Raw genomic sequence first — 24,317 nt, forward strand, 5'->3', positions numbered from 1 at the left:
CTAACTGTTCTCTGCTATAGGCTTAATGGAAGGCTACTTGCGGAACAATTCCTTCATTTTACATAGTTTTAATATAATAATGTACAGTATGTCGTGTTTTAACTGTTCCTAACCACACAAAACCTTTGAATTCTGCTGTTTGGATTGTCATGCACTGAATATTTTATTAATGTAATTTAATGTAGAAGGGGGACTGACTATTTTTTTGATGTTAAGTAGTCCTACCTGAAGGAATAAAGGGTTTGTATCGATCTAAATTCTCAATGCGTTTATTCATTCCATCAAACAGAGCACTACTACGCTTAAACAGAACATAGGGAATATTAATTTATGGACACAATAAAAAAAGGACAAACTGGACAATTGGGTCTTAGTTTATTTGTAAATACATATGTTTATCTGCCAACAATATTAAGCTTGTGAATTCCCTTTTGTTACAATGTTACAAACAGGAATAATATAGGAACATGATGTTGTAGGAAACTGTAGGAAAAATAAACATGTAAATTACCTATAGGTTGGAAAATGTCAACCACCTCTGATTATGGTTTAGTTCCTATCAAGCAAATGACAATTTAATGTCGTTTGTTCCCTCTAGTGGTTGAGAGGCAATACCACATCAAGATTCTTATGCTGAATTGGCATACAAGTGACTAAGAGATAGGGAGAATACAGTCACTATAAATTAAGTTATGGAATAACAGAGCTGGATAAGTGGCAAAATAAGGCAGAGAATAAATCAGCACTTAAGAAATAACAGGGTGCCTTTTAACCTAATTCTGAATGGTCTACTTTCAAGAACAGAACATGTGCATCAACTTGAATTTAAATTGTACAGCTGGACAATGTGCATATACATTCTCTAGAGATGTAAGTGTTATAGCTGTGATGGATAGAACAGAAATTGTCTGACCAAAGCAATGAAGTCAATTTTTCCTCAGCTCTGGAAGGAAACACCTGGATGGACAGGCCAAAGGCAAAAGGCACAAAGCCAGACCAGATGTGGCACGATTGCACTATATTGGAAAACCTCTATGTGGTGAGTGATGCTGCTCTGTGGGATAAGATGGATAAAAAGAAGAGCCATCCCTCAATTATTAAAACTTCAAAAATGAGTTTTTGGCCATGCCTAATTTGAAGATATTTGATAATAAGTTGGGAAGTTCAGTCAGGATGGCAGCTGCAAAATTACAAACTGAATTACACAATGCCTCAATATTATACATGGTTGCCAAGGAAAGTAGATTTTATATCTCTTTTAATGATGGCAGAGGAAACAGGGTACAGCTGGCAGAATGGTGTATACTGTAGAGAAAGTTCAGTCGAACAAGAAAGAAAAAGAGAAACATTTAGATTGCCGAGAAATGCCCAGATGTGTAACAGAGGCGGTTAAACTGCTTAGAGGTACTGTAAACAAGAGCGCTGTGAAAAAAGTTGTTACAAAAAGTGTGAAATGCATTCCTCTGTCTCAGAAAGGCAGGTCTGCTAAGACTGCAGAAGACACCTGGAGAATGCACAGCCTTTCAGATTGGCATTGCTGCCAATGACTAAATAATGATGCTTTTTCTAAGACTTAGAAATGTCTCTCAGAAAGTGTGCTAAAGGTCTCTGTTCAAAATGTCAGTTTATGCCTCTGGGTAACTGTGCTCAGACCACAGCTGGCTAAAGAAGAAATTCACCCAAAAATGAAAATTCTCTCATCATTTACTCACCCTCACGAAATCCCAGTTGTGTATGACTTTCTTTCTTCTTCAGAATACAAACAAAGATTTTTAGAAGAATATCTCAGCAGCTCTGTTGGTGCATGCAATGCAGGTGAATGGTGACCAGACCTTTGAAATTCCAAATATCACATAAAGGCAGCATAAAAGTGATCTATATGATTCCAGTGTTATAAATCCTTACCTTCAGTAGCAATATGATAAGTGTGGGTGCTAAGAAGATCAATATTGAAGTCCTTTTTTACTATAAATCTCCACTTTCACTTTCAGATTGTGAAAGTGGAGACTGGTAGTAAAAAAGGACTTAAAAATGACCCACAGAGCTGAGATATTCTTCTAAAACTCTTAATTTGTGTTCTGCAAAAGATAGTCATCCACATCTAATGGCATGAGGGATTATTAGTTGCCCCCTGCCCCCCCTTCAAGAACTATACACTTCCAGAGTGAGGAAAAAGGCTGGAAAAATCACTCAGGACCCCACTCACCCAGCCCATTACCCTTTTGAACTGTTGCCTTCTGGCCAACGCTTCAGAGCTCTGAGCACCAGAAACGGCAAGCACAAGAACAGTTTTTTCCCTCAGGCTATCATCTCATGAACAGTTAAAATTGTCCCATTGAGCAATAATTATGTGCAATACACAGTTTAGTCTTTTTGACATTTATCCAACACATCTACCTGCCTCTATTCTGCCATTTATGCTATTTCATTCCTCTGAAGAAAAAAAGAAAATTTGCACTGTACATAACAGATAACAGATGTGTTAGAACTGTACTATGTATATCTATGTATGTGTGTGTCTGTATGTATGTTTATAATTATTTTTGTATTATTATCTTATGTCTTGCTGCTGTTTTTGTATTGTTTTTGTATTGTTGTGCACTAGAAGCTCCTGTCACCAAGACAAATTCCTTGTATGTGTAATCATACTGATTCTGAAATAAAATGAGATTTGCAAATAAAAAGATTATTTACAAATGTATTATTTAACTCACAAACACAACTCTGTCCAGCATTCACTTGTGGAAGGCAGCTCACATTTGTGAATTCTGACCACCCATCATCTACTCAAGCCAATTAGATAACAGCCACATTACTCTGGTTGAAAATAGAAAATACTATGATTGGTCAATCAAGCTTCGTTTTACCATCAGGGTGGGACCAGAGTTACAGCATTCTCAAGAGCATGGAATCAAGCACTATATGCTCCAAGGCCACAAACACTTAAAGAAACAGACGTCATCAGAGGAATACTGTGACTTTAGGTTTGTATCATTTTCTCTCAGTTATGAACATGTGAAGTGTCTTGTCCAATGTCAACAGCTAAAAATTGGCCATTTATAAAGTGTCCTGATCATTAGCTTTATAGCTAACCTGGCTGAGTGTATGAGTCTGCTATTTTAATTTTAACCAAGTTTCTTAACTGAAACTCCTAGCTACTTAATGGAAAATGTATGTATTGTCAAAACCTTTACTCTTAATGTTACATGGCAGATCCAAACAGATACTACAAAAGATCAGTGGTACAGCTAGTGCCTTAATAAAACATGAATAATATTAGATGTTCTTAGGAGCACAAAAAATAAATTAATATCATGTATTACACAGTGTGCAAGATCTGCTATGCCAATAATTTGGTTTTGCATTATGTTGATGCATGTATAAAAAGCAGTTGTAAGGTAATATTTATTAGAATTTAGCATTTTAGCCCTTTTGTGTGCATGATTTAGGAGTTTCTATTACGGGGTCCCTTCATAAAATACAGCAACATGTTCTGATGGTTATTGCCATTTTTTTTTTTTTTCGATGTTTTTCCAGTGTACAGCCCATCAACTTTGATCACTTGACTCAACTGCTCCAAAACTCAGTGGTTCCAGCTCCAATTCAGGACAACATTTAAAATGTGTAATATGAGATTCTTATTTTTTTTGTTATGTCAGATTTATTTTGTTACAATGTCATGCCTTTAATGAAGTGCAATACAAAATTTTAATAAACCATAACATTGTCTTTAGGTTGACTTACTTGAAAATAAAAATTCTGTTATTTACTCACTGTGGTGAGCAGGGTGGAGCCGAGTGGCATTAGGGCAGAATGAGGTCCAGAAGATAAGAGAATTCCACTTATGTGCCACACCGGTCTTGTGTTCCAGTGAGTGGCGGCAGGAATATTTAAGGAGAGGAAACAGCGGCAGACAGGGAGAGAGAGATGCATGAAGCTATGCATTTGTGTGTTCTACGTGTTTGCAGGGAAGCAGCACATGCAGTTCTTTTATGTTATGTTTAAGTGAAAATAAATGTCTACGTGTTGTGTCAAGCCGGTCCCAGCTTCCTCCTTGGCCGTCTTGTGAACTCGTTACATTGGTGCCGAAACACGGGAAGGAGGAAGGATGCGCTGCTGTCCGGCAGGAAGCGGAGCCGTTGCCATCCGCCAGGGGACGGATTCACCGCTGATGTCCACCGGGAGCCGGAGATTTTATTAACCTTAAGTCACAGTATTCCTCTGATCCATTTCTTTAAGAATTTGCGGCCTTGGAACTTATCTGCAAGTGCTTGATTCCATGCTTATATGAGTGCTGTGACACTGGTCCCGCCCTAATTGTAAAACGAAGCATGACTGGTTGAAGATAGAACGTGCTATGATTGGTCCGAGTAATGTGGCTACTGTCTAATTGGCTTGAGTAGACAATGGGTGGAGTCCACCTATTTGTGGATTGCCTGTGGAAAGAAATGTTTCAGAATTCACAAATGTGAGCTGCCATCCACAAGTGCACAGCAAGAAATCCACAAATAAATGTGCACGATCCATAAATTAATGCTGGACAGAGTTGTGTTTGTAAGTTAAGTAATATATGTGTAAATAATTTTCTGATTTGCAAATATAATATTGTCTATTTGTGATTTCAGTTTATTTGGTGAAACTCCTAACATATATTTGTAAATCTCATTCTTTTTATTTGTGAATTAATTTCATTTGTCTCTGAAACAATTATATCTCCATATTATTATTATTATCATCATCATAATCATCAAGAGGCAACATTATCTGCTGTCAATATATCAACGTACAACTAAACCGGCAGGTGGCGATGCAACAAAAACATATGCGGACTGACACAAGTGAAGAAATTCATCACGGAATTCACACATCCATCTTCCGCAATCAGTAATGCTATAGCTGCTAACAAATTTAGGCATTTAAAAAAGATGAACCGTAGACCTCCAATGATAGTCATAGAACAGGACGGAATGAGCCACAACCAAAAAGACATTACACATACTTTTCAAGTGAACTTCTTCGCTATGTGTCTTTTAAATACTTTTCCATGGGATGTACGTATTTCCTCTCAAACTTGCACTTTCTTTTATTGAGGAATCAATATTCAGGTCGATTTTCGTTCTCTTATTAATATATAAATATTATTATATATATATATTTTTGCAGTCTTTAGGCAGGGAGCTAATAACTTCAAAAACACCAGACATCGTACTGGACATTCTTGAGAAGGTATATAAAATAATGTGAAATACACTTAATGAATTGAAGGGGAAAGTATTTAAGTATTCTACTCATTTTTCGTTGCAGACATGTTTGCATCCCATTTGTCTCAGGAATCCCCCATCTGTGAAATACAGGAGACGCTTCCTAACAGAATTAATAAAAAGGGTTGGCTTTGTTTCTTTTCAGTCATTGAACATACACAATTTATACGGTTCACATATTATTTTTTTGAGATATATAGCTTGTTCACATGACGATATATCTTTAATAGCATGAGATGTTGGATGCGGAACCCCTAGATTCACTGTATGAAGCACTGGGAGAGGTCTTGTGTGCACAGGAGGACGACATGTGCTTCAAAACCTACTTACTGGTAATGTAGATCACACTAAACCTGGGACATAAAGTTGACTTTTATACCATCTAAAAAAAAAAAAACATCTGAAAGTGTTTGGTCACAACAGCCAACAGGAGATGCTGTGAGCCTTGCTGAAAATGTGGCTCTCATCTCTGAGGGCACCACAGGTCTGGTTACATGGGAGGCTGCCTTGTACCTGGCTGAATGGGCTCTTGAAAACACCCACATCTTCAAAAACAAGTAGGACTTCCATTTCACATCTACAGTATATGGCAATTTTATTGTTTACATTTGATTTTAGTGTTTACATTATTATACTTAATGTATGTATTTTATAGCATATGCATCTACTCAAAAGTATTGCACATTTGTGCCATTGCTGACATTTGGGTTTTAAATTGCAAGAACCTTCACATTCTGTTCACCATGTCATTGTTGCACATGCAGGACAGTGCTAGAGCTGGGTAGCGGGGTCGGACTCACTGGCATTGTAACGTGTCGGTCATCCAGCCTGAACAAATACATCTTCAGCGACTGCCATCAAGCTGTGCTCCAGAGGCTGAAGAACAATATTGCAAACTGCTTAACTAACGGTGACAGCAATAGTACATCAGTGTGCGTAGAGGAACTGGTTTGGGAAAATGTTCCTGAAGAGCAGCTGCAAAGAATACAGGCCAACACCATCATTGCTGCAGGTCACATAAAACCCAGGGATATTTATTTTAATAATGTAAACATTATAGATTGGAGCATCATTTGTTTTAATGAATTAAAGGTCTGTGAATCCTGTCTATTCAAATAGAACTATAATGTTTCAAATGATAAGCGTGCCAATGATTTAAGTAATATTACTGTGTTTATTTAAACCAGATGTGGTTTATGATCCTGAAATAATTGCCGGCTTGGTAAGATTGCTGACTAGACTTCTGACCTGCAACTTTCAAGAAAGCCACCCTGATGTTTACATTGCTTCAACAATACGAAACTTACAGACATATGACTGCTTCAAGAAAGAACTGGGTAGGTTTCATATAAAAAATTTTAATAGTCTATTAGATTTCAGTAATGACTGAAACAAACATTCACTAATGCTTGTGTAACCCATCAAACAAAATGTTGCTCTTTTATTTACAGAAAAGGCTGGACTGCAACATGTAGTCATTAAAGATTCTGTTTCTCAAGTATTCCCATACAACCGAGAGTCCACCATAGAAATGATCAAAATTCATGTATGATAAAACTGTGAAGATTCTTTTGTAATAAAGTATTTTACTTAAATATTATTTACGTGGATAGTGTGCTTTTTATTCTTACGTTCAAGTCTTTTCCAGTGGCATTGCTGGAATGCTGTCCCACTATGAGGACAGATAGCATAGAAATATTTACCCTGTGCAAATACCTGACAGTAACTTTCCATAAAAAAAAATTAAAAAAAGATTTGAGAACCTATTACCCAAGCCCAGCACCAAGTTTCTGCTGATGGTCAGTCACAGTGCTCTTTAAAAAGAGGAAGGACATTATGGTCCCAGTTCTCATTCCAGCGCTGCTGCCCACTTTCCCTTAGATTCTTCCTGAAGAGACCCAGTTTACCCTGTTCACTGGGAAAGTCTGAAAACAGAAGCTAAAGAGACATACCAGAATTAGCTGAGCTCAATCAGATTTTGTTTTATTACATAGGAGTATTTATTTTTATTATCAGATAAACATTGGTATGAAATGCACATTGATTTTTAGTGTCTCTTTACTTTGACTCATCTTACCTTTAGCTGTTCCGAAAGCTCATTGGAGTCTTTGAAAATAAGCCCATTTTCTTCATGTTTCACCAGTTCATGTAAGCTACGGAGATCAGATGATAATCAGTAGGTGCAATTGTTCACCAAGTGACACCTGACACATGTTTGCATGAAGTGACCAATGTCATAGGCTGGGTTTCCACATACAGTATTTGTATGCAAATTGTGGGATATTGCATAAAAACTGCTGGACAGAAACAAATGTGAATAAAATCTAAATTCCCATAAAGAAACGTATCCGTACATTTTTTATTTGATAAGAAATGTGAAAACACATTTACTGAATAACTCTTATTGAATTTATTAGGACTAGAAGATGCTCATCAAAAAATTCATGTGACTGAATAATTAATACATAACTGGACTAACCAGCGGAATAATCATCGCATCTGCAATGTTGCTCTGGTCATCCTGAAATAACGGTGTCCTGAAAATACAAAGCCTGCAAAGAGTTTGCAGAGCAAAAAATCTAATACAAACGTGTACTGTGCCAAAGAGCAGGTTTATTGACGCTTTTGAAAATATCTTACAAATCCGCACAGTTAAGTCATAAGGATGGAGGAACGCACACACATAGTAATCCCAGAACTGTGACGTGTCGTTGCTCCCAGACATGAGACGAAGTTCTTTAAACGGTTTTGTCTCCGTGTCCTAAACCGCGAGTATTATATTAATAAAAGAGTCACAGAGACTACAATTTATCCTGATTTTTTTCTTTTGAACACATGGAATGGAACATATCTTGCAATATTATGGTTTTTGCATAAATAGAATTTGCAACTTGGATGGAAACATAGCTATAGTCTTACCACTTAAAGTGTATGGCACAGACTGGCAGACAACATCCAAACATATCAACTACTTTCATTGGAAGGTCAAGACCACTGGAGGATTTGTGCAAGCAGACCCCGAGATCAGCAGAACCTGTGCCCAAAACATCAGAAAAATAGCACACTCATGTAAATATACAGTAAATGTATTAAAACAATAAACCCAACAAATGGTTAAACCCTGAGCTATGAAGTATATATTGTTGTTAATAAGATCCTCGCACCAAGTAAAACTGGATAATCCTCTGCCTCCAGCCATGGAGTACAAATCTTGATATGTTTAAATTCCTTGGAGTCAATCAGCTTCTTGTAATACTCCTTCTGAGGACCTTTACCTGCATTTAGAAATCAAAGTATTTGAAACATGCTAAACAGGCCTTAGTGCCCAGGTCATTAAAAAAATGGGGGCATTTTGTGCATAATAGATTTTGTAGTGCATACCTGTAATTACACAAACCAATAATGGAAGTTTGTCTCCTGCCTCAACAAACTTCTCATAGTCTATTGGACACAGAAGAAAATAAATATTGGAGATTTTCAAGAGATATATATACACACACACACACACACACACACATATATATACAGTTGCAATCAAAATTATTCAACCAAAGACAGTAAAGGATTTAAGCTTTTTTATACAATTGTGGTGAGAAGAATATCATATCAGAATGCTATTCTGAGATGTGGGTTGGTGCTGTTGTGATGGCACGAGGGGGACCTGCACAATATTAGGCTGGTGGTTTTAATGTTGTGGCTGATCAGTGTGTATTTTTATATATATATTTATTATTATTTATTTATTTTAATTTTCAAAAGTTAGGATAGGCTTTGATGTAAATTAAAGAAATGGCTGACATGTATACATGGAGAAATCAATAATAACCTTCAAGTGCTTGTAAAAGAATTGAGAAGTCTTCATCCTCTGTTGGAAGAACATAAATATGAAAAGGGGTTGTGACATTTTAATTAAATAAATAAACGATAATACTTCTATATTTCAGTGTGACTCCACAATACTGACCAGTCCAGCTGGTGCTGCTGATAAGCAGAGCGGGTCGGCAAGCAGAGCGTGTCACAGCACCTGTTTGAGTATTACGCTCCGTGAAGGCTGTTAATTCCATGTGTTCCTTAGAGACCTCAGAACTACAAAATTTCAAATATTTTAATTTCATATCATGAGAAATATGAGCCAATTAATATGGTGACAAAGATTAAATAGCAAAAGAAATGACCGAAATTTTCCTTAAAAGAAAACCCTTCTTATTACTAGGGGTGTGACTATGTAATGACAAAAAATGGAAAGACAAAAATACTTACCTAGGCTTAAATGGTGAATAAGCACCACCCATTCTGACAAACAGCTCATGTTGAAGTTTCAGATGTGTTTCTCTAAATATTGAGGGTGGCTTGTCATATAATGTTGTGGCCCTACAATTGCAAAACTGAATTAACTGGCATTCTTAAACTTAACTTAATTCAGATTCAAATATTAATTCCATTTTATTCACATTAAGTAATTATATAAAACCTCATACAAAACTAAACTTACTCAATATTCCAATTCTTCTTAAGATCTTCCCTCATTGCATTAGTGACACAAAGGTTGTGATCTGAGAAACATCCAAAGAGCTTCTCATACCTAACAACAACACAAAACACAAACATTTCAGATTATTCACAAATATCCAGAGATACCACAGAAAACACAGTCTAGAGATATTTTAGGCATTGCTTTGCTTACCATTTTGCCACCTTAACAATTAGATGATTCTCCCCATGAGTAAGTGCCATTATGGTGTATCCATAGTTGTGCCAGTCTATGATTAACTGGTTTCCCCTGAAACGACTTGCCACCCATGTCACTGCTATAGCTGGCAGCCCAGGGGGGTTCTACAGAAAGAAAGAAAAAAAGTTCTTTTGAATTCCAATTTAATAAGACTTTACTCTTTGCTTAATGCAAGACACAGATACCTGCATAAGGATATAGCCTTGGTCATCAATCTTCATCAACACATTGTACAGCTGAAAACACTGGAATATCACCTTTGAGACATATCTGAAGATTTTAGGGCCAACTGAAATGTAAGACGCAAATTAAATGCTGAATAACTGTGCTTACTCTATTGTGATTGTGCATGCTTATTGGACACCTGATGTGTCTTTTAAGTTTGCATTACCTTTTAGCCCTTTCAGCTCTGAAATGGGGAGTATGTCAATCCTCTCATCCTCAAGAACGTCTTGATGAGGTTTAGTACCTATATGGTCAACATGCCAGTGTCAGGGATGCTAAAATAATAATCGGTAACCATAATACAAAGTATATCTATAAGCCAGCAGTAACAGATTCACTTTCATTATGTATAATATGATGTACAATGGAAATTCGAATATCGTGCATGACGACGAATCAATAATGATTTTGTGAGAAGTGCATGCAATAAAATGTATATACCAAGAAAGCCAATTAAGGTGACATTGTATCCATGTCTGCTGAGAGACAGCGCATGATACTGCATACGAGGACTGCGCCCTATATCTCCCAACACCAACACGCAAATGTTTAAATGAGCAAGTTCATCACGTCCCTTTAATCCACTGGCTAGTATAAAAATAAGCACCACTACAGCGACTGGTAGAAGAGCCCACGATAAGCTTAATCCTGATAAAAGTCCTAAAAGAACCAATGAAACTGTCACTACTGCTACTGCCACATTGGCATCCGCCATTGTTTTCCTGATTATGACGTGGACGAATGTATGGCAGAACATTTAAAGAGACATACATCTTTTTATACCGCAAAAAGACACTGCGTGCTTTTCTTGTCCGTCTGCGCTCTTTTCCATGTTTTGCTATGTGAAATTGCGCTAGACCGACGTCTTTGACAGCTGAGATATTCTTCAAAAAACTTTTTTGTGTTCAGCAGAAGAAAGAAAGTCATATGCATCTGGGATGGCATGAGGATGAGTATATGAGAGAATTTTCCTTTTTGGTGAACTATCTCTTTAAGGTAAGTTAAAAGTTAGGTTAAAACGTTTATTTATTTATGATTTTTCCGGAAATAGAACGCTTTAGGTTGTACATGATGGTTCCCCTTAACGTTCCCTTAAAATCTTTTAATTTAGCCTCTACCTCAATAGATTATTTATTAATTATTAGTCCATAATTAAAATCAGCACCCTGCTCTATGTCAATACCACACGGAAAACTGAGATGTGATTGAGCTCAGCACCGGACATGCAGAATTATTCCAAATTCCCAATGACTTAAACACAGTCGATGTTTTTTTTTTTTAAATCTGTCAAATATGAATTAAATCAATAACATTTAATCTCCCATCTAGAAGTTGTTGTTGTTGTATTTGTATTTGTATTTGTATGTGTGTGTGTGTGTGTGTGTGTGTGTGTGTGTGTGTGTGTGTGTGTGTGTGTGTGTGTGTGTGTGTGTGTGTGTGTGTGTGTTTAAGTAAATCGATAAATGATCTGTCAGTAAATTTAATTTCTGTGTAGGAAAATAAAATGCATGCAGATAAAATCATGCCAGAGGAAGGAAAGAAAGAATGTAAGAAAGAAAGAAAGATATTGTGTGAAATAGGGAAAAAATCCAGCCAACGCTAAACGCTGTTGTGAACAAAATAAATAATATTCAAATGTGATACTCCAGGGATAACAGCCCTAAATCTCAGTGGACCTTAGCCATGTGATGGGTTTGTATGAATATAAAAATTCGTAATTCGGACATTTTAGAAGTGCTTCTACAGGGAGAGAGAGTTCAAATAAAAAAATTCTCCAAAAGTCCCCATAATGACATGTCTTTGTGTTAAGCCTGTGTTTTGAGACAGCGCCCCTGAAGGTGTGTCTGTGGTACTGCATCTCCTTATTATTCATGTTTGTGTATCGGTATTGCAGCTTTTGATTGGTTGACCGCTAGAAGTCCTCATCATTTCTGGCTTTGTCAAACCACTATAAGGCCCATCCACACCAAGAACGATAACGATATAGTTCTAAAATAGTTCTAAATATAAAGAAATAGCAGAGTCCAAACCACAACTTTAACAATAAATACACAGAGAAACAATATCATTGGAATCAATTTCAGAACGATTAAACTGATAGAAAATAAAGTACCTGCACTGGTATCTGTACCTATACCTGTACCTGTTTTTTATTTTTTACTAAAGAATAGTCAAATAGATGTTCTTTTAAGTGCAGCATGAATCATCTATTTTACCATTCAGTGCAAATAAATGTTAAAATTAACAGAAGTCCAAAAATTAACATTTCTTGAAATAATAATAACAACAACAACAATAATAAACACATTTTAAATAAAAAGAAAAATGACATAACACCACGTCTTTTTGATGACCCCACTTCTCCCACTTCTCACTTCTCCCACGCGACCCGAGCCACTCCCTGCTGCGAAAACGACCACCTGCGGATGTGAAGACGTCGTCAGGTAAGACTAATGATACAACTCAAAGCACACAGCTACTCTTCAACTCTAGAAACTGTTTTAGCCAAGTTTAATTTTATATTACATTGTTTATAAAGTTTGAAATATTCTACAGTTAATTTGACGATTGTGATATTAATTAGCATTAGCAGTTAGGCTAATCAAGAAAGCGAACCCTGTCAGCATTTATTTAGCGTTTCCTCATAAAACGTGAGAAATTAACTATTTATTATCGAAGAATGATTATGTTTGGCATTATATAACACAGTAAAAAATTCCGGAAAGTTATCATGCTTTACCTACAAGTCAGACAAATAAAGATAAGTAATAACTAAACAGCTTAGTTTGCATTTGCATTTGAACTGTTGACACCGAAGGAAGGTAACGCTTGCGTAAGGGTACGGTAACTGTAATCAATATTGTCCTTGTTCCTTTGTCTGTCCCATTTTTTTTATGCTGCTGTTAGTTAGGAATGTTGCTGTAGGTGTCTGTAGAGGTTTCACCTATATAAACATATAGTCTGTACATGTTTGCCATATCATAATGTTTCTCTTTGGTGTTTGAGGAAGAGAAAAGAAGCATGTTTCAAATTGATTATGTTAAAAATACTAAACACACATTTAATGTCCAAAATGTTTTTCCTGTTTCACTGGTACTGCTTACTACTGGCATGTAAATAGTTAAGAATAATCACTATTGCTAATATTTACACCCTCTATAACAAATACAAGTCGGAAGGACAAAAAGTGCAGCAGGAGGGAAGATTGCGAACAACCTGGTAAAAGCACACAAACACATACACCAAGAACACTGTGCTAGGTAATCATGTAGATAAAGAATCAAAGTTGAAATAATTTAAATATGTGTTTAGATCTGTCTAGGGGAGGCTGAGACATTGTATGAAGGATCTTAATCTGTATCAGGAATCAAGCAACTATAGTCAGATTTTGAATTTCATTGTTTTATATACAAATTGATATTATGGAGTGGAATTTAACATCAGGATGTGCAAGCAATTAAAACACAATCTTACTAGGATGGTAACAACACAACCTAACAGAATGAATAAATTGCCTCCCTAACTAAAACAAAAGCAGCATAAACAGCAGCCCATCACTTTTCACTCAAAAGATTAGTAATCATTACAACAAGAAGAGGGAGATGAGCTCTGGCCATCATGGTGTTCACCCCAGGGTTCGGGAATCTGTTTTCCTCTTTTGTAGTGATTCTTGAAAATTCTGCTGAAAGGGTTGATGCAAGAAGGAAACAAAAACGGGTTTGGTCTCAAACAGAAATCGCTGCAGTAATGAGACATTTCCAGAACCACATCGCAAGGGGTAAACTCACCAGTAACATTGAATGCCAACAGTGCAAGAATGCTGAGCATCCTGCTTTGGCTAGTCACTCTGTCCAAAACATGAGAGACTTTGTCAGGAATCAGGGCTTAACACTAAAATAGAAACAATTGCAAAATACTGAAGTATTTTTTGTTATTGTTTATTTTATTAGGTTTATATGTATGAGAAGTGTTTTCAACTTCTGTTGAAGGATTTAATGTGCTTTCAACAATGTTAATTGCTACTTTTTATGTTTATGAAAGGTTATAATATTTACGTTCTCCACCTCCATGCATTTGAGAGAGTTTTTTTTTTTCTTTACACACAGGAAAAATGTTTGTGTATTTTGTGATGTGTAATATTATCAGGGCAACTACTGTAATGTTGTTGAAAACAAGCACTAATTAAACTTTGTTCCTTGTTCACTGACTGTGCATACTGTTATATGTCCTCATGTCTGTTAAAAGATCATATGGTCATGTGGATAAACAGTCATATCACACAAATAGTAGGTCCTTGAATGCACTCTATAAAATGTATGGTTGCATATTTACATCACTATACAAAAATATCATACATGCTTTTAAATTGTTGGGTCTGTTGGAGTATGTCCCCACAGGTGTGTGATGTCTTTACAATGCACAGTGCTGGTGTACTGTGTGTGGAGTCAAATAATTTGTCCTCATATATCAGATATGCCCTTTTAATGCACAATACCTTCACTTTTGTGTTTGTGTTTAGCCATGTTCCATTAATTCATGTTTGACCCTTTAATACACTTTAATGACATTTATGTGTGTTGTACAGCCACTGTCCTTATAAATCCCATTAGTCCTTCTGATACCAGTTTGTGTTTCGTGTAAACAAACTCTGAAGTGAAATATTTGTTGTATGGTTCAAAATAGATTTTTTGATATCCACCACATCTCTGTAGAGCAAGGGGAAAGGGGTGTCTCCCTAATACAGCAACAGACTGGTTTGGGGTGCAGTGTCCTTGTAGTTCACAAAAGTGTGTGTGTGTGTGTGTGTGTGTGTGTGGTGACCAGTGCAGTTAGAATAAAGCTTTCTGTAGACTTAAGACATTTATCGTGTTTTGTTTTATTTATTTTTTTTAATCTTGACCGAATTTATGAACTTTGTTCTTACCACATCTTTATTTCAGGTGTGGCCTGAGAGCGCTAGCTGCTGTATTTTTTTTTTTAAATGCCTGTTTGATACTGCTGATTTACAATCTTGCTCATATGGCTGTCTCTGTCAGCTGTGGCCGCTGCTGTCTTTCTGAGTGTTTTTGAATGATTCTGCTCTGTGGATCCATTTAATATTTTTGTCCTTATGAGTTTATAAATTAAACCAAAAGGTTTGTATTCTAATTCACTGTGGTGAATCAGTTTGAAAGATTTCAATTGTTAATTGTGATTTTAATCTTTTCTGAAGTGTTTTTTTTGGCCGGTGTATATCCACAGTCATATTTCATGTTAATGTCTGACCTGCTGTGATACTGAGGCTTAACTGAAAGGGGAGTTTATTTGTTTGGTATTTTTCGTTTTGGGTTGTCATTTGCTTTAAGTGTTTATGCACTGATTTGATGTGTGATTAGTCCTTTCTTTTAATGTTTGCTTTATAGTGTCGTATTGACTGGGTATTTTAACTGGTAAACTGTCAAATGGTACATTTTTAGAAAGCCTTTAGTGGAATTTAATTGGTAAACTGTCAAATGTAGAAGTAGCAGGACAGTGCCTCAATTTTCCAAAAAATATACAATGTAACAAATCCAATCCAGTGATTACCAGTTCACTGTTTTTGTAATTGTTTAATTCAATAGGGATGAAATGCTGTTTTTCAAAGCTGAGGCACTAATTAAAGTTAAATCTCCATAGGACAATTACCTTTTTTTTACACTCTCCTCAAGTGTATGGGAGAGATATATCTGCCATCATAGAGCAGCCTCTGGAGGAGGACTGCATGCACATCGACAAGAACACTTGCCTGAATAAAACTCTCTTCTATGAAGTCACAGGATGGAATGAGTAATCCTTAAAAGATATGCTTGCAAAACTTCATATCTATTTTGGAAGAGGAGATTGAACAGATACTCAGCAAAGACCACAATTTTCTCACTAGCATTTTAATGAATGTGTATTTATTTATAATTTCATTCTAATAATCAAAAAGATTTCATGGATGCATTGTTGTTTGACTAATAAGGTGTCTTAAACTAGCTTGTAGTCTGTAATTTCTAAGCTGCTGTTTTTGGATTGAAGTCAAACATGCATTTTAAAGAACGCATTCTCTATAATAAGGAACCCAAAAGGGTTTGCTCCATCCAAAAGCTTAGTTAAACTGAGAGAATATATTCAGCAAAGAAGGGCATTTAAATGAAATGCACTAAGCTTTGTTTGTGCTAAAATAAGAAAACATTCCCCAATTTAACAGCAGTGTAATACTAATTGCCTAAAAAACACAGATATATGAAACACATTAAATTGTACATTTTGGTTATTTTTCTTAAGAATAAAAATATGATAAAAGTATAAACTGCATGTAATAGGTTTTCTTTATTTCTTATGACTATATTGTCATTTGTCTTTCTGACTACTTGCACTTAATTGCCCTTCAATGTTTCATGCTGTTTTCACCTAAACAGCGTGAGTGAACCTATCACACCTTTACAGAGAATAGAAAATATAGAAAATAATAAATACCCAAATTAAAATAAAAAGCTTGATAAGAAGACCTAATATACAACTGAGCATAGCCTTTAGATTAAGGGCCTCTTCCTTTTGTCTTGCTCTGAAAAGTAGAAGTTGAGAAACCCTCCTAATGCACTCACTGCAACTCCTGTCATATAACTTGAGCAGCCATTTATGAAAGGAAACACACAAGAGTCAGACACACCATGCACGCGCACACACACACACACACACACACACACCTCTTCATCATGTTGGAGCAGAAGATTCTATGGTAGTGTTCCACAGTTATGTTGATGCGAGATAATCTCATGTCCCCCTTGAGCATTCTGGAGCACTCTTTCTGAGAGGGAACAAGTGTCAAATTGAAGACAAACAGATGGATGTTCAAATATGTTGTATAATAAGAATGACATGCAAATTACAGTATATTAGAATAACACACGAATTACACAGCAAAACATACAAAATCAAACTTTCGAACTATCTACAATAAATACGTTTTTAATAAAGAGTGCAAGAACAGAATATATATAAATTCATAAATACTCAACAACTGCAATACCTGTGGAGAGAAGAGAGGGAGAAAAGAGAAGAGGGGGAGGACGACAACACCACCAGTAAACACAGCCCAAGCTAGGCCTCTTCGCGGAACTGTTCACACTCAGCTGAGTGCCAAGACTGAAAACAGTTCCTATCGCGAACCAAGCAAAGTCTTTTGCCATTACATCCAGACGCGCAACAAGCTACTTTAGTTTTATATTCAGTCCTACTTTTCCGATAGCATAGCCAACATCTCTTAGAGGACTCTTCAAATTTAGAGACATAGGCTGTGTGGAGTAATATTGAAGGAGGGACTACAGGCTTTAGTGTTTGCAAAGGGAAACTTCCACTGAATTAAAAGTATATTCCCCTCAATCCTTCACCACCTCATATCCCCACAAGCTGTCTTAGGTTCCCATTTTTTATGTCTTAACTGTTTCTGCAAGAAACAGTTTACGATTCAACCTGGAAGTCCCACAGGCATTCCCATTTCTAACAATTCTTATTTATAAGTCTTATTTAGAAGCGATCTCACGTTAACCAAAGCTAACCTGGTAACAGTTGAGTCGATAGTCACCAGTGATGCATGTAGCAACGAGCAAAGATTTTGCAGATTCACTCCACCTTTCTGGAGACACGGATACCGGTGCTGTGGGATCTCAACGACAGAGTCTGGAACAGTTCCGCGAAGAGGCCTAGCTTGGGCTGTGTTTACTGTTGGTGTTGTCGTCCTCCCCCTCTTCTCTTTTCTCCCTCTCTTCTCTCCACAGGTATTGCAGTTGTTGAGTATTTATGAATTTATATATATTCTGTTCTTGCACTCTTTATTAAAAACGTATTTACTGTAGATAGTTCGAAAGTTTGATTTTGTATGTTTTGCTGTGTAATTCGTGTGTTATTCTAATATACTGTAATTTGCATGTCATTCTTATTATACAACATATTTGAACATCCATCTGTTTGCCTTCAATTTGAAACTTGTTCCCTCTCAGAAAGAGTGCTCCAGAATGCTCAAGGGGGACATGAGATTGTCTCGCATCAACATAACTGTGGAACACTACCATAGAATCTTCTGCTCCAACATGATGAAGAGGTGTGTGTGTGTGTGTGTGTGTGTGCGCGCGCATGGTGTGTCTGACTCTTGTGTGTTTCCTTTCATAGATGGCTGCTCAAGTTATATGACAGGAGTTGCAGTGAGTGCATTAGGAGGGTTTCTCAACTTCTACTTTTCAGAGCAAGACAAAAGGAAGAGGCCCTTAATCTAAAGGCTATGCTCAGTTGTATATTAGGTCTTCTTATCAAGCTTTTTATTTTAATTTGGGTATTTATTATTTTCTATATTTTCTATTCTCTGTAAAGGTGTGATAGGTTCACTCACGCTGTTTAGGTGAGAACAGCATGAAACATTGAAGGGCAAGTAAGTGCAAGTAGTCAGAAAGACAAATGACAATATAGTCATAAGAAATAAAGAAAACCTATTACATGCAGTTTATACTTTTATCATATTTTTATTCTTAAGAAAAATAACCAAAATGTACAATTTAATGTGTTTCATATATCTGTGTTTTTGGGCAATTAGTATTACACTGCTGTTAAATTGGGGAATGTTTTCTTATTTTAGCACAAACAAAGCTTAGTGCATTTCATTTAAATGCCCTTCTTTGCTGAATATATTCTCTCAGTTTAACTAAGCTTTTGGATGGAGCAAACCCTTTTGGGTTCCTTATTATAGAGAATGCGTTCTTTAAAATGCATGTTTGACTTCAATCCAAAAACAGCAGCTTAGAAATTACAGACTACAAGCTAGTTTAAGACACCTTATTAGTCAAACAACAATGCATCCATGAAATCTTTTTGATTATTAGAATGAAATTATAAATAAATACACATTCATTAAAATGCTAGTGAGAAAATTGTGGTCTTTGCTGAGTATCTGTTCAATCTCCTCTTCCAAAATAGATATGAAGTTTTGCAAGCATATCTTTTAAGGATTACTCATTCCATCCTGTGACTTCATAGAAGAGAGCTTTATTCAGGCAAGTGTTCTTGTCGATGTGCATGCAGTCCTCCTCCAGAGGCTGCTCTATGATGGCAGATATATCTCTCCCATACACTTGAGGAGAGTGTAAAAAAAAGGTAATTGGTCCTATGGAGATTTAACTTTAATTAGTGCCTCAGTTTTGAAAAACAGCATTTCATCCCTATTGAATTAAACAATTACAAAAACTGGTAATCACTGGATTGGATTTGTTACATTGTATATTTTTTGGAAAATTGAGGCACTGTCCAGCTACTTCTGAACCAAGATACAGCTCCTGTATTAAAGGGACTTTTTTGTAAAATCATAATAGCAAACCATCTCTTCAGTGAATATACTTACATTCACAGTGCCCCAGGAACTGAATGCACTCCTGCAAGATCTCTGAGCATGATCATGTGTTTGGCCATGTTTTCCAGCTGTGAGAGGAAATATGTTTTGAAATAGTGACCTTGGTTTTGATCTTAACAGGTCTTGTAGCTGTAAAAGTATTATACTATTAACATTTTTAGTAGCAGAAGCATCTAAATGAGTCATGGGGGTTCAACACCAAAAAGAAGTGCAGTAGCAAGCCATGAGAGAAAAAAATGCTGTAACACTGTTTACACAGCTGGTTACAATAAAGACCTTTTCAATAGCTATTTTTAGACTGACAAAATTCTGAGCATCTTGGTAACTGATCTGAAAGGTCATGGGATGTCCTAACCAAAAAATAACAATAGCAGCCATTATGTATATATATATATATATACACACACACACACACACACACACACAGTGAAACAAGTGTGTATATATATATATATATATATATATATATATATATATATACACGTGCAAGTGAAAATGTCCAAATTGGGCCCAAAGTGTCAATATTTTGTGTGGCCACCATTATTTTCCAGCACTGCTTTAACCCTCTTTGGCATGGAGTTCACCAGAGCTTCACAGGTTGCCACTGGAGTCCTCTTCCACTCCTCCATGACGACATCACGGAGCTGGTGGATGTTAGATACCTTATGCTCCTCCACCTTCCATTTGAGGATGCCCCACAGATGCTCAATAGGGTTTAGGTCTGGAGACATGCTTGGCCAGTCCATCACCTTCACCCTCAGCTTCTTTAGCAAGGCAGTGGTCGTCTTGGAGGTGTGTTTGGGGTCGTTATCATGCTGGAGAATATCTGCGGCCCAGTCTCCGAAGGGAGGGGATCATGCTCTGCTTCAGTATGTCACAGTACGTGTTGGCATTCATGGTTCCCTTAATGAACTGTAGCTCCCCAGTGCCGGCAGCACTCATGCAGCCCCAGACCAAGACACTCCCACCACCATGCTTGACTGTAGGCAAGACACACTTGTCTTTGTACTCCTCACCTGGTTTCCGCCACACACGCTTGACACCATCTGAACCAAATAAGTTTATCTTGGTCTCATCAGACCACAGGACATGGTTCCAGTAATCCATGTCCTTAGTCTGCTTGTCTTCAGCAAACTGTTTGCAGGCTTTCTTGTGCATCATCTTTAGAAGAGGCTTCCTTCTGGGACAGCAGCCATGCAGACCAATTAGATGCAGTGTGCGGCGTATGGTCTGAGCACTGACAGGCTGACCCCCCACCCCTTCAACCTCTGCAGCAATGCTGGCAGCACTCATATGTCTATTTTCCAAAGACAGCCTCTGGATATGATGCTGAGCACGTGCACTCAACGTCTTTGGTCGACTATGGCGAGGCCTGTTCTGAGTGGAACCTGTCCTGTTAAACCGCTGTATGGTCTTGGCCACCGTGCTGTAGCTCAGTGTCAGGGTCTTGGCAATCTTCTTATAGCCTAGGCCATCTATATGTAGAGCACCAATTCCTTTTTTCAGATCCTCAGAGAGTTCTTTGCCATTAGGTGCCATGTTGAAATTCCAGTGACCAGTATGAGGGAGTGTGAGAGCGATGACACCAAATTTAACACACCTGCTCCCCATTCACACCTGAGACCTTGTAACACTAACGAGTCACATGGCACTGGGGAGGGAAAATGGCTAATTGGGCCCAATTTGGACATTTTCACTTAGAGGTGTACACACTTTTGTTGCCAGTGGTTTAGATAATGGTTGTGTGTTGAGGGGACAGCAAATTTACACTGTTATACAAGCTGTACACTCACTACTTTAAATCGTAGCAAAGTGTCATTTCTTCAGTGTTGTCACATGAAAAGAAGATATAATCAAATATTTACAAAATTGTGAGGGGTGTACTCACTTTTTGTGAGATACTGTATATACACATTACATATGTTAGCCAGCAGGTGGTGGCAAAAGATAATTTTGGTGTGTAATATGAGCCAGTTAGTTGACTTGAATCGAATCCGCGCCAGTGATTTACATACAACAGCTCTTCGTGATCGCTTACAACACTTACTACACTGCACTACTAAAGCTAGGAAATAGCTTTAACAGCTTTAAATAAACAACTTCAGCATTATGGCTCATCACAGCTGAGAGACACAACAGACTGATTATTACACAATGGGTAATGTTTGAAATGGCAGAAATTACATAAAATATAACTTATGTTATGTTAGGGCATTATTAAAAATGACTTTTGCTGTTGCAAAAATTGCAATAAAATTACAGTATGCTGCATATACAGTATATGCAGAGAATATTAACATACTTTTACATATTCAGAGACAAATACTTGATAAGAGTACAATAGGCATGTAGGCAGTGAAAAGGCAAAATTACAGAATGTAACCCGTTTTGTAACCACTCAGTTTCCCAGCAATTTCGTCAAGTTTTCATTGGAAGGCCCATGTCAGATGAAAAAGGCACTGTCATTAAAAAAAACAATGCTCTAGATACATCACTAGATACTTGTGAACTCCATAAACTCATTCATGTTAGACAGCTTACCTCTTCAGGTGCTGTTTGACATGTGATCATGGCATCCAAGAACTCATAGAGGTCCTATAATCAGAACAAAACATAAGCCTTAAAGTCTTGATGCAACACAACTGTATGAATATGATACATGTAGCCAGATCTGACTTTGTCAATATGAATAGGACAGCTCTATAATTATCAGCTGGTGTGCTATCACTTGCAAATGAATTATGGCCAGAGGAATCCATCAGTGTAAATGCTATTATTGGAACAACTATCTGCAACACTAATTACTGAAGTTTAAAATGCATCTTTATGATGCATTTGCATAAAACTGACAGTCAGTATGTTTACATGCGCATTTATAATCGAGCTACTGCTGTTTTTTGTGTAGTTAAATCTTCATCTAGCTGTCCAAGTATAAATGACACAATACATATTTCAATATTTTAAGGCAGGAGGTCAAATATGTCAAGTTAAATACATGTCAACACAATCTTTCGGGCATGTACAGGTACACTCACAACACAGAGGTTAATTGTGGTTCGATTAATGTGTATATGAGCTAATATCGCTGGACTTCACAAATATTTTTCAACATTTTGACACTTTAAAAAGACATTTTATTGTTTCAGTCCAACAGAAATAACAATTTTTAAAGTGCATGTAAACATACTGAATGTAAAGTGCTACAGAGCTGATGGAAAATAAAATTATATCAAGTACGGTATGAGAAACTTGTATGGGAGATTTTCAGCCAGAACATCTGCAGCAATATCAAAGTACTACAGAGAATGAAAATAATAATTATTATAATAATAAAAACCTAATTAAAGCAATCATATAAAGTGTCTTAAAATAAGCAAGTCATTGGCATCATAGCTCAAGAAAACATTCTATTCTGCTTTCAAAGAGATAACTTCATATGCAACTTTAATTATAGGACTTATGAGACTTCAGAACAGAGTTCTAGAGTAAAGTGCAATCATCTCATATTTACGCTGCCAAATGTAACAGGAGGGAAGGGGTTTGCAGAAGGATAAAGAAAGTTTCTCAAAACCTTCTGTAGGCTTGGAGTCCATATTCATCAAGGCCTGGTTGTGAAGGGCGACAGAATCCAATTCCTAAATGTATATAAAAAATTAAGAAACCCATTCTACAGATAACAGCATACATAAAGTAAATCACCACTGTAACATTATGTTTCACTAGAGGGCAGCAGATGGATAAACACACTTGTGCGTTCTTCAAAAGAAATGTAAAATGCTCAGCCTAATTGCTTCTTTGGATGAACTAAAAATAAATACTTCAGTGCAGAAGGTGATATAATGTAACTTATTTCAAATAGTAAAACTGCATTGCATATTTGTTAGTTAAATCAACCTCTGTCATTTAGAAATGTTTGTTGCATTGCCCTTTCATTACTTCATGCAGCACCCGTAATTCTCATTAAAATCTGGTTCATTCCTTGACCAGGCCCTTGCTAAAGAACCAGTGTTTAAAAATACCTTTCCTGCAGGGAGAAACAGTGTATTTAATGAGTGCTTACATAAGATGGATCATTGCTTGGACTCATTAACTTCTTCTAGGTGTCAGCACAAACTAGTACAGCGACATGTCCCTGCAGCCCAACTTCTTTCCAGCCAACAGGTGTGGGCTTATTGTTGATACAATACAAATGCCAGCACAAAGGGATTATACTTCCACCAGAATAACAAGAACCTCTCCATTGTTAGAGTGAGACAATCTTAGGAGAGTTTGACAACATTAAACTTCTTGTGAAATTGACTGCACATAGCCTGTCAATATGGGATTAAGAATGTGAAATAAATCGTATGGCTAAAACATTGATTCACAAGAAGCTATCCTGCAAGAGCGAGCACGCTCAGATCACACAGCATAACTAATGAGGAAAATATTCTCTTTACAGGCATCTTGTAATAATTATTTATTTCAATTGCAATAGATATGTAGAAGAAAAAAACAGAACACAGATCTGATTTAAAGTGATAGTTCAGACAAAATAAAACAAATCTGTCATAATTTATCCACCAACATGTTGTTCCAAACATGTATTACTATTTCTTCTTCTGTTTAATACAAAAAGAGATGTTAGGCAGAATGTTAGCCTCATTGTCCCTAGCATGTCCTTTTGTGTTCAATGTATGAAAGAAATACAGGTTTGACAATA

The 24,317-nt window shown here is 36.7% G+C and overlaps 2 protein-coding genes across 2 annotated transcripts; one reads left to right on the forward strand and one right to left on the reverse strand.

Annotated features, from left to right (window-relative positions):
- The first annotated feature begins 4,854 nt into the window (after positions 1-4,854).
- Positions 4,855-6,826, forward strand: eef2kmt (eukaryotic elongation factor 2 lysine methyltransferase). The gene is made up of 8 exons (XM_052132146.1): positions 4,855-5,051; positions 5,164-5,226; positions 5,305-5,385; positions 5,492-5,593; positions 5,685-5,818; positions 6,026-6,273; positions 6,449-6,598; positions 6,713-6,826. Exons 1-8 carry the CDS (start codon positions 4,926-4,928, stop codon positions 6,811-6,813), a joined length of 1,005 nt encoding a protein of 334 aa, XP_051988106.1. The 5' UTR covers positions 4,855-4,925; the 3' UTR covers positions 6,814-6,826.
- Positions 6,122-10,932, reverse strand: LOC127647716 (chitobiosyldiphosphodolichol beta-mannosyltransferase-like). Its single transcript, XM_052132145.1, has 14 exons — positions 10,657-10,932; positions 10,382-10,459; positions 10,176-10,279; positions 9,946-10,094; positions 9,754-9,843; positions 9,522-9,632; positions 9,226-9,347; positions 9,088-9,126; positions 8,643-8,702; positions 8,426-8,536; positions 8,181-8,295; positions 7,339-7,414; positions 7,032-7,199; positions 6,122-6,236 (listed from the first exon to the last, which is right to left on the reverse strand). The coding sequence occupies exons 1-13, from the start codon at positions 10,928-10,930 to the stop codon at positions 7,062-7,064; spliced, it is 1,467 nt and encodes a 488-aa protein (XP_051988105.1). The 5' UTR covers positions 10,931-10,932; the 3' UTR covers positions 6,122-6,236; positions 7,032-7,061.
- Between the last annotated feature and the right edge of the window lie 13,385 nt (positions 10,933-24,317).

The sequence above is a fragment of the Xyrauchen texanus genome, chromosome 8 (genome assembly GCF_025860055.1).
Source record: "Xyrauchen texanus isolate HMW12.3.18 chromosome 8, RBS_HiC_50CHRs, whole genome shotgun sequence".
In the NCBI taxonomy this organism is placed as follows: Eukaryota; Metazoa; Chordata; class Actinopteri; order Cypriniformes; family Catostomidae; genus Xyrauchen; species Xyrauchen texanus.

What these genes read in the sequence shown, in the direction of transcription:
- eef2kmt (XM_052132146.1), top strand. Translation starts at nt 4,926, where the DNA reads ATGAACCGTAGACCTCCAATGATAGTCATAGAACAGGACGGAATGAGC. An exon ending in TAACAGAATTAATAAAAAGG is followed by an intron (nt 5,386 to 5,491) that starts GTTGGCTTTGTT and finishes TATCTTTAATAG; the next exon opens with CATGAGATGTTGGATGCGGA. An exon ending in GCTTCAAAACCTACTTACTG is followed by an intron (nt 5,594 to 5,684) that starts GTAATGTAGATC and finishes TGGTCACAACAG; the next exon opens with CCAACAGGAGATGCTGTGAG.
- LOC127647716 (XM_052132145.1), bottom strand. Translation starts at nt 10,930, where the DNA reads ATGGCGGATGCCAATGTGGCAGTAGCAGTAGTGACAGTTTCATTGGTT. An exon ending in TATTCACCATTTAAGCCTAG is followed by an intron (nt 9,348 to 9,521) that starts GTAAGTATTTTT and finishes GAAATTTTGTAG; the next exon opens with TTCTGAGGTCTCTAAGGAAC. An exon ending in CAGCAGCACCAGCTGGACTG is followed by an intron (nt 9,127 to 9,225) that starts GTCAGTATTGTG and finishes TTCTTCCAACAG; the next exon opens with AGGATGAAGACTTCTCAATT.